The sequence below is a fragment of the Myxocyprinus asiaticus genome, chromosome 24 (assembly GCF_019703515.2).
Source record: "Myxocyprinus asiaticus isolate MX2 ecotype Aquarium Trade chromosome 24, UBuf_Myxa_2, whole genome shotgun sequence".
Taxonomy (NCBI): domain Eukaryota; kingdom Metazoa; phylum Chordata; class Actinopteri; order Cypriniformes; family Catostomidae; genus Myxocyprinus; species Myxocyprinus asiaticus.
Window position 1 is genome coordinate 34,710,381 of NC_059367.1, and position 14,474 is coordinate 34,724,854.

Below are 14,474 nucleotides of genomic sequence, written 5' to 3' on the forward strand. Positions count from 1 at the left end.
TTAAACAGTCAAGTACGGAATTCCGAAAAAAAATCCATACATCATGACCCCTCGTGTTAAAACATTACACTCATTGGGCACTTAAAATGTCCTGGAAAATTGTGCCTTGAAATGAGTGGGAACCCTGATAAGGGTGGGTAAATGATGTCAGAATTGTCATTTTTGGGTGAACTACCCCTTAAATGGCATTAATTGTGTTGTATTTGTGCTGCCGCAGACTACAGCATGTACCGGAAATGCAGCGAGAACTGTAAGAAATGCACCTCGGCCAACATCTGCACAGAATGCAAGACTGGGCTCAGGTAATTCCCTCACATTCATCCTGTTGCAACTACGATATTCCCCCTTTTATGTTCTTTTGCCAAGATTTGATCTGAAATATAGTCTGAATCTTGGGCTCATGCTGTTAGTGAGCCAAACCTCCGACAATACTTTTCTAGTTCTACGTCGAGAGCTGTCAAAGTAAGGCCACACTGGCTAAACGTTGAAATATCACTGGAAACATCCTGTTATACATGTTAAGTTCTTAGGTTCAGATGTATGTTGAAATACAGTCTCTAGTGAGTGACTCTAGTTGGGCTTTTCCTATTCCACTCTGTTACGTTAGATAAAAAAGAGAGACGCCAGAGAGAGAGGTGGAAAAAGAGAGAAAAGAAAAACAGGTCATGGCACAAATTATGGCGTAATGCACAGCAGCTGTTTTCTGTGAATGCTTTTGAAATATGTTCCAGAACTTCTCTGAATCTGCTGTAAAGGTTTTTCACCCTCTCATGTGGACTTTAATCCAGATTTGTTGATCTTTTCAGACTCGTTTAGACTACAGTAGGTATGAAAAAGTGTGGCCAGACAGACGAAATCTTCTACCTGCACTCTCTCTGTTGTCTTTTTAATTATTCATATTCGTTGCTATTTTAGGGATGCTATTTTGGAAAACCTTTGCCAGTATTTTTGCAATACCGTTTGGTGATGCTCGTGGCTCAGAAATTACACACTTTACCTTGAAGTAATAACTTGGTATTGACAATATTAACTTCATCGCTGAACCCTTTTGAATAATTTCTTTCTTTTTTTTTTTTTTCCATCTCCCTCTTTCTTTCCTTTTGTCTTTCTATTCCTGCTAGTCTACAGGGGAATAAGTGCCAGTTGAGCTGTGAACCTGGGACCTATTACAATGGGCACAGACGGGCATGTGAGAAGTGCCACACGACTTGTGCCACTTGTGCAGGTAAACACCTGAATTAAAGGACATTTGTTTTCTAGGTTTACAGATTTACAACCTTTTGAAAATCATATAATTTAATTTCCAGTAGGTTTTATTTATCCATCTTCTAAATCCTGGAGGACACTCTGATTAGACATTACATTTAGCTTTTTTAAAAGGATCTATGCCCTTTTTGGTTGGCACATTTAGTCCGCTAGTGCATCCAACTATGACATTGACTATAATCATCATAGGCACAATGTGCACAATGGGTGCACAATATGTTTCTTTTGAAAATGATGTCATTGACAAATGTGAAGTGCCTTCCGAGACCATTACGTCAACACAGTTCTCTCCAACATTCAGAAATTAAGCCTAATTACGAAGTCTTTTCAGTACAACCAGTGCTTAGTTTGGATGTAATTGATCCAACACAGTTAGTATTGTTAGCTCTGATTTTGTGTCCGATTGTTTGTCAATACTGTGAGCAAAGCTCACCAGACAAGCAGTAATTTCAATTACTTTTAACCCTTTAAGCTTGGATGGGGCCGTGAGAAAAATTTGTTTTTGTCAAAATATTAATAACTACAGTCTTGACCAACACAAAATAGAAGGGCTGCAGAAGTCATATTGCGATTATTTTGAAAAATATTGCGATTTTGGAATTTGAACTGCAATTACGATAGACCAAAAAAAAAATCACATATTCAACTGCCAAAAGGCTACTGGGGTTTTCGCACTTGAGTCCTCTTAAAAAGAACCAAACTGAGATCTTTTTTGCAATTCACCCACAAACAAATAAATATATAAACAATGAAACAAAGAAAAAAAACACTGTCTTCATATTCAAATTGTACCATCCACCGTGTACCTGTTTTTGTCCATTTTGTGACAAGGTCTCAGCACACTAATCATCATCATTAGTTTTTGAAAACCAGTCAACTTGATTATTAGGGATGCTCCTATCAGGATTTTAACATCTGATACCATCTCGAATTTTCTTCGATCGATGCTGTTCATTTAACTTTTTTATCAGCAGCTCTGTCAGAACTGGTTATTTGTAAGCTTTCTGCTCAATGTCACTGTTAACTGAATTTCCCTGTTGGTAATACTATAGTTGTTGCCTAGTTTTTGCTGTCAAAAATACTGTTGGAAGGTTGAATAATTAAATAACACAAAATATTCCATTTTACTCTTTAGGCTAGGCCTTAAAAACAAGTAGGCTTATACAAACTATTCTCTACTGTATATAAGATAGTCCTAAAGAACGAGGCTTAATGTCAAACTGAAGTTGATCTGATAACTCAGTGGTGTAATTAAACTTAAAGTGAAAGTTTTGGTAAGTTTGTCACCATTTCATTTAACAATGCATTCTATTATAGTATCTAAATATTTTATATAGATTTATTATATGTACGTTCCTTCCTTTTCATTTTGTTGGATGTTGGTAAAACTAGTCCCGCTTTCACTTGTTGCTGCTGGGAGTGTAATAAGTGCGACACGCTCTCTCGTGAGATAAACAAATGATAGTAGAATGGAGCAAGAGCGCATGTTTCTAGACTCCTCGTGCGATTGTTAAATCGTAGCCCTTTGCGATTTAACAGTTGCACGAGGTCATATTGCAATTTCGATTTTATTTCAATTAATTGTGCAGCCCTACAAAATCGGTATCTTTCTAAAGCTTAGAAGCTCTACTTTCCAATGCATGTATGCATTATTCCCAAAACTGAACAAGTGCTTTGAAATTTTCAGACAAATCAGAAGTGTACCGTTTCGATAATGTATTAATTTTGCAATGGACATATAATTGTAATCAGTAAAACCATCAATCTCATCAAATAGCCATGTGTCAGATGTTGTTGGAAAGCTCTCAAAGAGTACAATACAACCAGCCTATTTTGTTTACTCATACTTAGCTATTACTCGCTATATTTTTGTCTGTGTCTTTGACATTTACGTTTCATGTGAACAGGTGTTTCTTATATGATGCATTTTCAGTTATAACTTAACGAAAAATAAACCGAACATAAAATATCATATACCATTACTTAGAGGAGGCGATTATCTTTCAAACGAATGTTTTTGACAAAAGAGCCCACACACAATGTAATCGTATACATAGATCATTAGATAATCCATACGAAGCACAATGTTACATATGGCCACCAGGAGATGGCGCCAAGGTAATGACAGTAAATTGACTCGATGCAGGCTTTTTTTTTTTTTCTTAGGCTGAGAGTTTCAGAATGTATCATAATCTATATCATTAGAAAAATGTGAAAAGTTACAATGATACCAAACAATAGACCCTCTTTTTTTTTTTTTTTTTTTTTTTTTTTTTGAGTTATTAGCCTTTAATTTTGGTTATGTCACTGAAACAGGAAATCTTTAAAAACACCCTCAGAGCTTAAAGGGTTAAAGGGTATTACTTTTTACTACAAATACTTATTAAAATTTGTTCCTTACAAGAGATGAGTTATTTGGCTTCTTGTAGGTAGTACATTTTTGCTAATGTTCTTGTAGATTCCGATCATACTTGGAGGAAACCATTTAGTCAGGAAGAAATTTCAAAGCATTGGATAAATAAGTGTTTGCATACATTCCAAGTTGGCCTACTGTATATTCCTAAGGACTTGTGGTTTGCTAGCCTAGCATCTCCTGTTCCTGTTTTGGGAACATGACGGTATTCCCTGTGCTCAGGAACTGGGATGGAAGCATGTAATGAGTGCGCTTCTGGCTATTACTTTGAGGAGTGGCGCTGCGTCTCCAGCTGCAATGTGGGATACTACTTGGCGGAGCAAACAACAGACAACGGAGATGTCCACAAATCCTGTCAAAAGTCAGTAGTGCATTTCTAAACATGAAATCTTAAAGCTTAAAGGGATAGTTCACCCAAAAGTGAACCTTCTGTCATCATTTACTCGCCCTCATCTTATTCAAAACCTGAATGACTGACTTTCCTCCATGAAAAGGAAATGTTAGGTCAAATGACAGCCTAAGTCCCCATTCAATGTCATTGCATCTTTTTTCCATGCAATGAAAGTGAATGGTGACTGCAGCCATCAGTCCCATACATTCTGCCTAACATCATCTCCTGTGCTCCGCAGAAATAAAAAGTCATATGAGTTTTAGAAAAATATAAGAGTGAGAAGGCCTACACGTTACATTTTTGAGTGAACTATTGCTTAAATGTTTAATGATGGCATCTGACTTGTGACTGGTGTGATTCCGCCTCCAGGTGTGATCCTACCTGCTACGTCTGCACAGGGGCCGGGGAGAGGAACTGTAGCACATGTGTTAGCGGATATAACCTGGAAAACGGTGTGTGTGTCGTCAGCACCATATGTAAAGATGGTGAGTACTGTATATTCGTCCTTGCTACATTTATGTTTGCCACTTCGTTTTTGTGTTTTCTCTCCTTACGTTTCTGATCTGCAACCTTTATATTTCTAAATGTGTATTAGATTTTGCATGGGATTAAATCTTGAATTTATGGTTTCATGTGTTTTCGATTTTGCGCTTTGGAGTATTATTATGATTCCTTTAAAGCTGCTGTGTGTAATTTTTTTTATGTTAATATATACATATATATATAGTATAATATATACGTATATATACAATGATCAGCCACAACATTAAAACCACTGAAAGGTGAAGTGAATAACATTTATTATCTCGTTACAATGGCACCTGTCAAGGGGTGGGATATATTAGGCAGCAAGTGAACAGTCAGTTCTTGAATTTCATGTGTTGGAAGCAGGAAAAATGGGCAAGCGTAAGAATCTGAGTGACTTTGACAAGGGCCAAATTGTGATGGCTAGATGACTGGGTCAGAGCATCTCCAAAACAGCAGGTCTTGTGGGGTGTTCCCGGTATGCAGTGGTTAGTACCTACCAAAAGTGGTCCAAGGAAGGCCAACCGGTGAACCGGCGACAGGGTCATGGGCACCCAAGGCTCACTGATGCGTGTGGGGAGTGAAGGTTAGCAGGATAATGCACCCTGCCAAACTGCAAAAATTGGTCATGAATGGTTTGAGGAACATGACAAAGAGTTCAAGGTGTTAACTTGGCCTCCAAATTCCCCAGATCTCAATCCAATTGAGCATCTATGGGATGTTCTGGATCAAGAAGTCAGATCCATGGAGGCCCCACCTCACAACTTCAGGACTTAAAGGATCTGCTGCTAACGTCTTGGTGCCAGATACCAGAGGACACCTTGTGGAGTCCATGCCTTGACGGGTCAGAGCTGTTTTGGCGGCACGAGTGGGGACCTACATGATATTAGGCAGGTGGTTTTAATGTTGTGGCTGATCGGTGTGTGTGTGTGTGTGATATATATATATATATATATATATATATATATATATATATATATAATATATATATATATTATCCCATCTTAATGTGCAGAGTATAAGTAAGCCATTCGTAGGTTGATGAAGTATAAACACTGTGATGTAGTGCCATTTTCAAGACATTGCCTTGTTTTTTTGAGCAGCTTGATATAGCAACATTGGCTCAACCAACGGCATGAGTTTTTGGTGGGATTATCTGTTTGTTTGACTAATAGCAGTCAAGGGGAAAACTGTTTTGGAAATTATTTTTGCAATTCTCTTTAATGCCACTAGTGGTGCAGAAAGTACACACTGCAGCTTTAAATTCAACATGAAATCAAAATGTATCTTTTTTTACTTTCTTACTGCAATTCATCAATGCACATTGTTAAAAAAAAATAATAATACATTCTGTGGATGTCAAAAATCCTCAATTTTAAACTCTTTCTTCCATCTGTTCTGTTTCACTTTTCATAAACCAGTCAATGCCCAATGGATGAAATCAAGTATCACCCTATTATTAAATATTCCGTTTCATTCTAAAATATGCCAGATTACAGAAGTAAAATGGGTTGTGAACGTGCTTTCATGTTCACTTTTAAGAAATATTTCAGGCCAGTTTATTTTCAAAGGAACTTGTAATTGTATTGGCTAGTGATTCATAAATGATGAGTCTAAAATGGTGACCCAAGTTCATTTTTGGGACATTTTTAAATATCAGTGTGGGCTACAATTTTAAAATAGACTTTATCTATTACAGTCAATTTGCAACCTTTGACTCTTTATCTGTGTTAAAGGGATAGTTCACCCCAAAATGAAAATTCTCTCATCATTTACTCACTTTCATGCCATCCCAGATGTGTTAGATTTTTAGAAGAATATCTCAGCTCTGTAGATCCAAACAATGCAAGTGAATAGTGGCCAGAACTTTGAAGCTCCAAAAAGCACATAAATCTCCAATGGTTTAATCCATGTCTTCTGAAACAATCCAATCGATTTTGGGTGAGAACAGACCAAAATATAACTCCTTTTTCACTACACATCTTGTCACTGCAGTCTCTAGGCACGATCATGACTTCAAGATCAATTACACTTTGTAGTGCTTGATGCATGCGCAGAGCGCTAGATGGCGCTAGGAAGTGCAATTGAGCTTGAAATCATGATCACCAAGGAGACTGCTGATGTCAAGATTTATAGTGAAAAATAAGGTATATTTTAGTCTGTTCTCACCCAAAACCGATTATCGCTTGAAGACATGGATTTAACCACTAAAGTCATATGGATTATTTTATGCTGCATTTATGTGCTTTTTGGAGCTTCAAAGTTCTGGCCACCATTCACTTTTATTGTATTGACCTACAGAGCTGAAATATTCTTTAAAAAATCTTTGTTTGTGTTAAACAGAAGAAAGAAAGTCATACACATCTGGGATGACATGATGGTGAGTAAATGATAAGAGAATTTTCATTTTTGAGTCAACTATCCCTTTCAAAGTGCAACCTAAAATTTTTCTTTGATCGCTTTCTAAATGTTTGTTCTCCTTTTCTTCCCAATGATCTTTCCTTCAAATCTTTTCATCCTGGATACCAATCACACCTGGATATCCTCCTCCTTCCAACAATCAACTGGATCTATAAAAAAAATAAAACCAACAAAACAACATTACCGTCACCTCTCGCTGTGACCTGATCTGCATCATTTCCTGTCCGCCGACCAATTGCGTGCTCTCTCTGCTCCTCTCTCCTCTTCCTGCTCTGTGGAAAGCAAATGAAGAATCGTGGGCTGAGGGAAGTTTCTGTGTGCTTGTAAAAAAGAACAATCTGTGCCAGAGGAAGGTTCTTCAGCAGCTCTGCTGTAGAACATGTTCTCTAATGGGCTGAAGGAACTTTCCGGCCCCACTCGCCGCTCATGTTCCGCTAATTTATATTCCAGTCGAGAGCCTTCAATATGGGACTGCACAGTGAGGTTTCTCGATGCCAGAACTACAACAAACCTACCTTTATCTCTGCGCGTGTGTGTATGCCTGTGTGTTTGAGAGAAACTGTCAGGGTGGTACAACTGCGATCAGTAATAAACAACAAATCATACATGTCAGTATTTTGTGACCAAAGCATGGATGCCAAATTTTTTTACTTTTTTTTTTTTTTTTTTTTATTGTTTTGGGTCCAATTTGGAAAGACATGCTGAGCGAGTTTGGTGTCGAAGCGGCGTTTCTTGAATTTTTCCACAAGTTTTGAGTATGATGAAAATGATCAAAGCCAGTTTGTGCATATTCTGAATAAATCTCTCTCTGAGAACCTCAAAGAGTAAGACCTCTTTGAGCAAAGTGAAGAGTACGGTTTCACCCATTCTTCACTGCAGTAAAACTTAAAACTTGACACTGGAGGTACAAAAAGTATTTCCTGAAACATAGGCATTTGTTACTATAGAAGCACAACTTGGACGTCTTTTTGTCTGAAAGTTAAATGACCTGCCAGTTACAGCAATTCCGCAAAGGCGCAGCAAGAGATTGATTTGATTGCTGTCACGTCAGGTTAAAATATACTTCACCTCAGGCTCAAATCTCATACAGTGGTTTGCGTGTGTGTGTGTGTGTGTGTGTGTGCGCGCATGAGTGTTTTTCATCATTATTGCATAAGTGAAAAAATAGTTTAAGGTTTATTGAAATCTAAACTTAACCGCACCAGGTGTTAGTGTAACTCTGAAGATAACAAATCAATTTGGGCTAAAGATGATGCAATTACAGGTTTTAGTCGTGGCGCTTAAGATGGGGTACGAAGCATCCTTTGTCTTTCCAGGTCTCATCATATACCCTCAAGATGTTTTCAAAATAACTTTCTTTTTTCTACATGCATTATTTTATCTTTCCCTTTCATAAACCAACTATAAACCACAATATTAATCCTGTGAAATAAATCTGAAACATTCTGCTAGGTTTTTTTTTTTTTAAACCTAAACATTGAAACCTGCGTTAAATGCAGGACATTTAGAAAAGTATTACAATGATCCAACATTTGAGCCATGCACCATACATATGTTCAGCCTTTAAAACACTCTTATCTGGAATTTCAGACTTTATCCCTTGGGACTGATCATGCACTATTGATTTATAGTGCAAATTAAAATTTAAACTGCTGCATTTTAATCAACCTTAATGGGCACCTAAAATAGTTCATTATTCTGGGTCTTCATGATAGTTGGTTATGATGGATTATAATGCATAATACTATATTTCACTAAAAAAGCTTTTACTGCAGACGTAACTGGTGCTATTGATGTAGTGGAATTGTTTGGACTCTGTACCAAGAAAAAAAGCGTTATGAATTTGAATTAGAATTTTCAAAAGGTTTTTTTCTCACCCATATTTCATTGATGACATCGGCCATATTTATGTACTTATTGCAGGATCCTGGGAAGAGAAAAATACCTGAGGGGGATATAGGATATTACATTAAGGACAAGTCAGAAACGAGGTTATGAGTTTAGTTCTACTAATAGTACTACACAACATTAGACTTCTACATTCATTACATTCATTTTTGACCTATCCACTTTTGCTCAATGTTAAGGGGATTTCGATGTCTGTTATTTATGAATGATGTGGTTTAGGATGACGTAGCCTTTTATTTATGATAAAGATTTATAAATGATCATAGTTCAAATGAGTTTTGTTTTATGTATGGGACTGTCCAGCCACCTCGTGTTAATTTGTGTATTCATGTCGCAAAAAAAAGTTGTAGTATGATCTTAAGTTTCTATGGACTCGATACATGCAACATTACATGTTATAACAACTAATGTTATATAGGATTACATGAATCAGTCTGTTGAAATGTTACATTTACTCTGTTCTGGCAATGTTTTCTCTTAATGTATATATGTATTTTTATCACTATTAACCTTAAAATATATTTTGCACCCGCGTTCAATTGAAATAAGGGGGAGATGGATGATCAAATTTTTTTTTTGTATTATTTTATATTTTTGTTTTTTAACCAGCTGCCATGAACAGTTAGTCTATATGAAGAGTTGTTGTAGCAAGGGCCAAGAAAAATGTTTTATTATGTAGAGAAGACTGGACAAAACAAATGGTTTACTGATCTTTTTAATAATGAACTTTAAAATAAAAAGACTCCAGAGAGATTAAATGAGACCACTATTGTTTATTCATTTAGATGCTATTTTATACTACTGCTGCTGCTACTACTATTCGCCACTAATTCTGTTGATTTTAAAACCAATTAGATGATTATACGATGATTTTTTTTAAGGACTATTCTGGGTTCAATACAAGTTAATCTCAGTGGACAGCGTTTGTGGCATTATGTCAATTACCACAAAAAAAGTTTTACTCGTCCCTTCTCTGTAAACACACACACACACAAAAAAAAAAAAAAAAAAAAAAAAAAAAAAAGAGGTTACAGTGCAGCACTTACAATGGAGTGTTTAAATGCAGAAATGTGAAGCTTATAATTTTATAAAAGCACTTTCATTAATTATTTAGTTAAAACTCATGTATTATTTGAGATGTAATGTTGTTTAAATTGTCATTTATATGGTTGTTTTAGGGTCTGTTGACATAATGCTGTCATGGCAATGAAGTTGTAAAATTGGCTATACCTTTACACAGAAAAGGTTAGTAAGTGAATTAGTGAACATTCATTCATTCAAATAGTATTTTAAAGTTTATGAATTAGCCCCATTCACTTCCATTGTAAGTGCCTCACTGTAACCCAGATTTATGCTTTTTTTAAAGATAATCAACATTACGCCACAAATGCTGTTGATTGAGCTCAACTTGTATTGAACCCAGAATATTCCTTTAAAAAATATTTAGTGTTGAATTACTGCGGCGTACTGGTGTGAAAATGCTTTCAAACTCCTTTTTTGTTTCGAAGAGAACAATTCAGCATTTGATTGAGCAAAAGTTGTATGTGTTAGGGAAGCAACAAGCACTTGTAGATGGTGACAATGACCTAAGAGACAATATCCCCCTTGTTTTGACCTGCGGCCGTTTCTATTAGGAAAAAGATGTTGAGAATATTTGCAGCTCCCAGGCACGCGACAACTAATTAACTTCCTAAGCCAAGCATTTACTGTATGGTTGCACTTTTGTGCTTCAGACATGAATGATACCTTAAATTATGTGGAATGTTGTTGAACTTTTAATCTGGCTGATAACAAAACATGTTAAAAAAAATAAAAAATAAAAAAAGCCCATAGGCATCTTCTAGGACCAAATTATCATAGACCCATTTACACCTAGTAGAGACTCTTTTGACCTGGTCCAGCAAACAATGCCCTGGCAACCAACAGTCTAGAACCAGGAGGTGGAGTTTTGCTCAGGCAAATAAATGTACAAATCTATTCTACATTGCAGTATTAAATGTTAGAATCCTATGTCAGATATCAAGGTGATTCTCAAGTATTTTTGCAATTTGCAATAAAGGGATAGTTCACCCAAAAATAAAACTTCTCGTCATTTTCTCACCCTCATGCCATCCCAGATGTGTATGACTTTCTTCAGCAGAACACAAAGATTTTTAGAAGGATATTTCAGCTCTGTTGGTCCATACAATGCAAGTGAATGGTGACCAACATTTTTAAGCTCCAGAAATCACACAAAGCAGCTTAAAAGTCATTGATAAGACTCCAGCTGTTTAATCCATGTATCCTAAAGCGATATGATAGTTGTGGGTGAGAAACAGATCAATATTTGTCCTTTTTTACTTTCAATTTCCACTTCCATATTTTTCATTTGTTTTTGGCGATTCCCATTCTTTGTGCATATCGCCACCTGCTGAGCAGGTAGGAGAACTGATATTAAAAAAGGATGTTATGCTGAACCCAAACAAAGATTTTTAGAATAATATTTCAGCTCTGTAGGTCCTTACAATGCAAGTGAATTGTGACAAATTTTGAAGCTATCAATATGAACTCCAGTGGTTAAATCAATATCTTCTGCGATATAAGTGTGGATGATGTAAAAGGACTTAAATGTTGATCTGTTTCTCATCCACACTTGTCATATTGCTTCTGAATACATGGATTAATCCACTGGAGTTTTAAGGAGTACTTTCATGCTGCCTTTATGTGCTTTTTGAAGTATCAACGTTCTGGTCACCATCCACTAGCATTGTTTGGACCTACAGAGCTGAGATATTCTTCTAAAAATCTTTGTGTTCAGCAGAAGAAAAAGTCATGATGGCATGAGGGTGAGTAAATGATGAGAGAATTTTCATTTTAGGGTTAACTATCCCTTTAACACGTACAGTTTAAATGAGAAAACTACTTCAGCTGATGGAGGAGAGATGACATTGGCTTTGGTCTGATATTATTTATTGTTCAGGAAACTGTTTTGTAAGGAAACACTTTATTATGCAATTCTGGTGATGGCACTGACGGAAATTACACACTTCACCTTTATAGTTGACTTTAAGCATCACTGAAAAAGTGGATTTTATGTCCCCTGTTGGTGTATGTTACTGAAATGGTTTAGGGTTAGTTAAACCGATTCAACTGTGTGTGTAAAATTCATTGTAATTGAAAAAATTTGGGATTTTCATTGCTCACAAATTGACAAAATGTCTCTGACTAAGACTAAGATTGTTTGAGTGCATTCTAAATGGGTTTTAATCCAAAAAATTGGTCTTGCATGCTTTGAAATTGTGCTGATTTATGAATCTAGCATGTGCATGGTCTTTCAGTCATCTGCAATCATAAATGTCAACTGGCCAAACATTCATCCAGAAGCCTTTCATAAATGCTAAAGCTCACAACATGTGAACTCAGGTAAGCACTTTGTTTTGCCTTGCTTTTAATATTTTTCCAACTTTACTTTTTCCCATTCTAGTTGAGAACACAAACTTTCGATGCACCACCGTAGAAAGGACAATGCCTTCAAGTTTTACCTATATTGTGCTATACATAAATATACAATAAATGCTACATAAAAAAGTAGAAGAAAACAAAAAGCATTGGGTACTGGAAATATCAGGGAATTTTAAAGTTTTAATTCCCAGGCCTGAAAAATTTATGGAAATGAAATAAATCCTTAAAAATAATATAAAATTTCTTCAGTGACAGTAGATTTCCTAGTTATGCTCAGTTCTAAAATATTTAGTACGCTAGAATTGAATGGAATCTCTCTCAAAAAAAAAAAAAAAAAAAATATACATAAAAAATCCTATTATCACCAACAACTGGAAAATTCATACAAATTCACTGGCCATCAGATGTGGGAGCCCAATTTTGTATTTGCTATCTGCAGTTTATCTACGCCGTAATCTCGGCTGATGTGTTTTTTGTATTGTCTACTCAGGGGAGTATTTAAGCAGACATGGGAAATGTGAACTTTGTAACGCAAACTGTTACAAGTGCACTGGACCTGAGAGTGAAGACTGCATCAGCTGCTCATCCACCAGGTGACAGAGGAATGCCATCAAAAATCAATTGTTTCTAACAGTACCTAGTTGAATAATGCTGCAGTGCAGGGGGATGTCCATTGTTTGGGAAGAGATTTAAGTGTTTACTATCTGGCAGGTATCTTGATGATGGGAGTTGTATGATCCGATGTAATGCAGGGAAATATGAGAGGGATGGACAGTGCCATCGCTGCCATCACACATGTCAAGAGTGTGAGGATGAGGGACCTGAAAAATGTACCCGCTGTAGCAAAGGTAACTCCAATCACAACGTCTTCACACTTCATATTACAGAATAAAACAGGGACAGGATCTAGCCTTGTGTTACTACCATGCTACCACTTTAATACAGAATTATGCTCTCGATATTTAAGCAATATCACATGAGCAAAAGTGCTGTTGTACTAAAATAGAGATTTTTTTTTTTTATTCAGATAAGTTTGGAGTGGAGCGGTACCTCTTTGAAGGGGAGTGTCGTGATAGCTGTCTAAAGGGTTATTACCATTCCTCGAAGGGAACATGTGATCCCTGCCCTCCGTATTGCTCTGTGTGTACTTCGCCAGGCTACTGTCTCTACTGCACCCCCTCCTACTACCCCAAAGATGGGAAGTGTGCCAAACTGGAGTGTGGAGTGGGTCAGTTGCATCATTGCCTGCTCTAGAATGTTCTTAATTGCTTGCTTGGCTTTTATTTTTCCTTTTGGAAAAAAAACAAAAACAAAAAAAAAACAGCTGATTAGGATTCTGGTTACTTTATTTTGTAGGGTGCAAGTTCTTAGGAAAATCAAATTAGGGCCCAAACAGGGCATTAATTATTTGGGCATTTTATTCCCAGCAAATTTGTCTGATTTAGTCAGAGTTAATTTTGATCCCTTAATAAAAAGTTTTTCGAGCGATGTGGGCAGGTGGGCTTCATTACATTTATCGATGATTGGGAAGGTTAATGTTATTAAAATGAATTGTATTCCAAAATTCAACTACCTGCTACAATCTCTCCCTATAGATGTCCCCCTCTCTTATTTCAAGCAATTTGATAGCGTAGTGAAGTCCTTCATTTGGAATGGTATACATCCAAGATTACATTTCAGTAAGCTGCATAGGCCGATTGACAAAGGTGGGCTAGGCCTACCCAAGATTTTGTTTTATTATTATGCATTCGGTCTCAGACATTTGGCTCATTGGTCACTTCCACCTGAGAGAGCCCCTCCCTGGTTTTGTATTGAACAGGAAGTTCTTGCCCCTATTTCGCCATTGCAAAGCCTTTCCATCAAACTAATCAGAGAAGATAAGTTACACCCCGTTATCTCGCATTTGCCTGCGGTATGGACAAAAGTGTCCAGAGTGTTTAATTTGGACATTTATTTTAATGTTGCCTCAAGCATTTGGCTGAACACAGAGTTATGAATTAATAAGTCCCCTTTCTGCTGGACAGAGTGGTTTGTGAGGGAGGTTAATACGCTCTGTGACCTATATGAGAGTGGAGTATTGAGATCCTTTGAAAATATGGTTCAACATTT

General features: G+C 36.6%; 1 protein-coding gene across 4 annotated transcripts in view; it reads left to right on the forward strand.

Annotated features, from left to right (window-relative positions):
• The window catches only part of LOC127414540 (proprotein convertase subtilisin/kexin type 5-like), an 83,908-nt gene that overhangs the window by 47,629 nt on the left and 21,805 nt on the right, over nucleotides 1-14,474 (forward strand). Inside the window, exons 17-23 of one of the 4 annotated variants that reach the window (XM_051652642.1) lie at nucleotides 218-302; nucleotides 1,122-1,225; nucleotides 3,902-4,040; nucleotides 4,440-4,555; nucleotides 12,856-12,958; nucleotides 13,077-13,213; nucleotides 13,393-13,593. In XM_051652642.1, the coding sequence (XP_051508602.1) occupies nucleotides 218-302; nucleotides 1,122-1,225; nucleotides 3,902-4,040; nucleotides 4,440-4,555; nucleotides 12,856-12,958; nucleotides 13,077-13,213; nucleotides 13,393-13,593 (885 nt within the window). Of the gene's footprint in view, nucleotides 1-217; nucleotides 303-1,121; nucleotides 1,226-3,901; nucleotides 4,041-4,439; nucleotides 4,556-5,022; nucleotides 5,525-7,298; nucleotides 9,688-12,855; nucleotides 12,959-13,076; nucleotides 13,214-13,392; nucleotides 13,594-14,474 lie in introns of those variants that run through there. The other 3 variants (XM_051652641.1, XM_051652639.1, XM_051652640.1) reach the window with 3 other exon arrangements.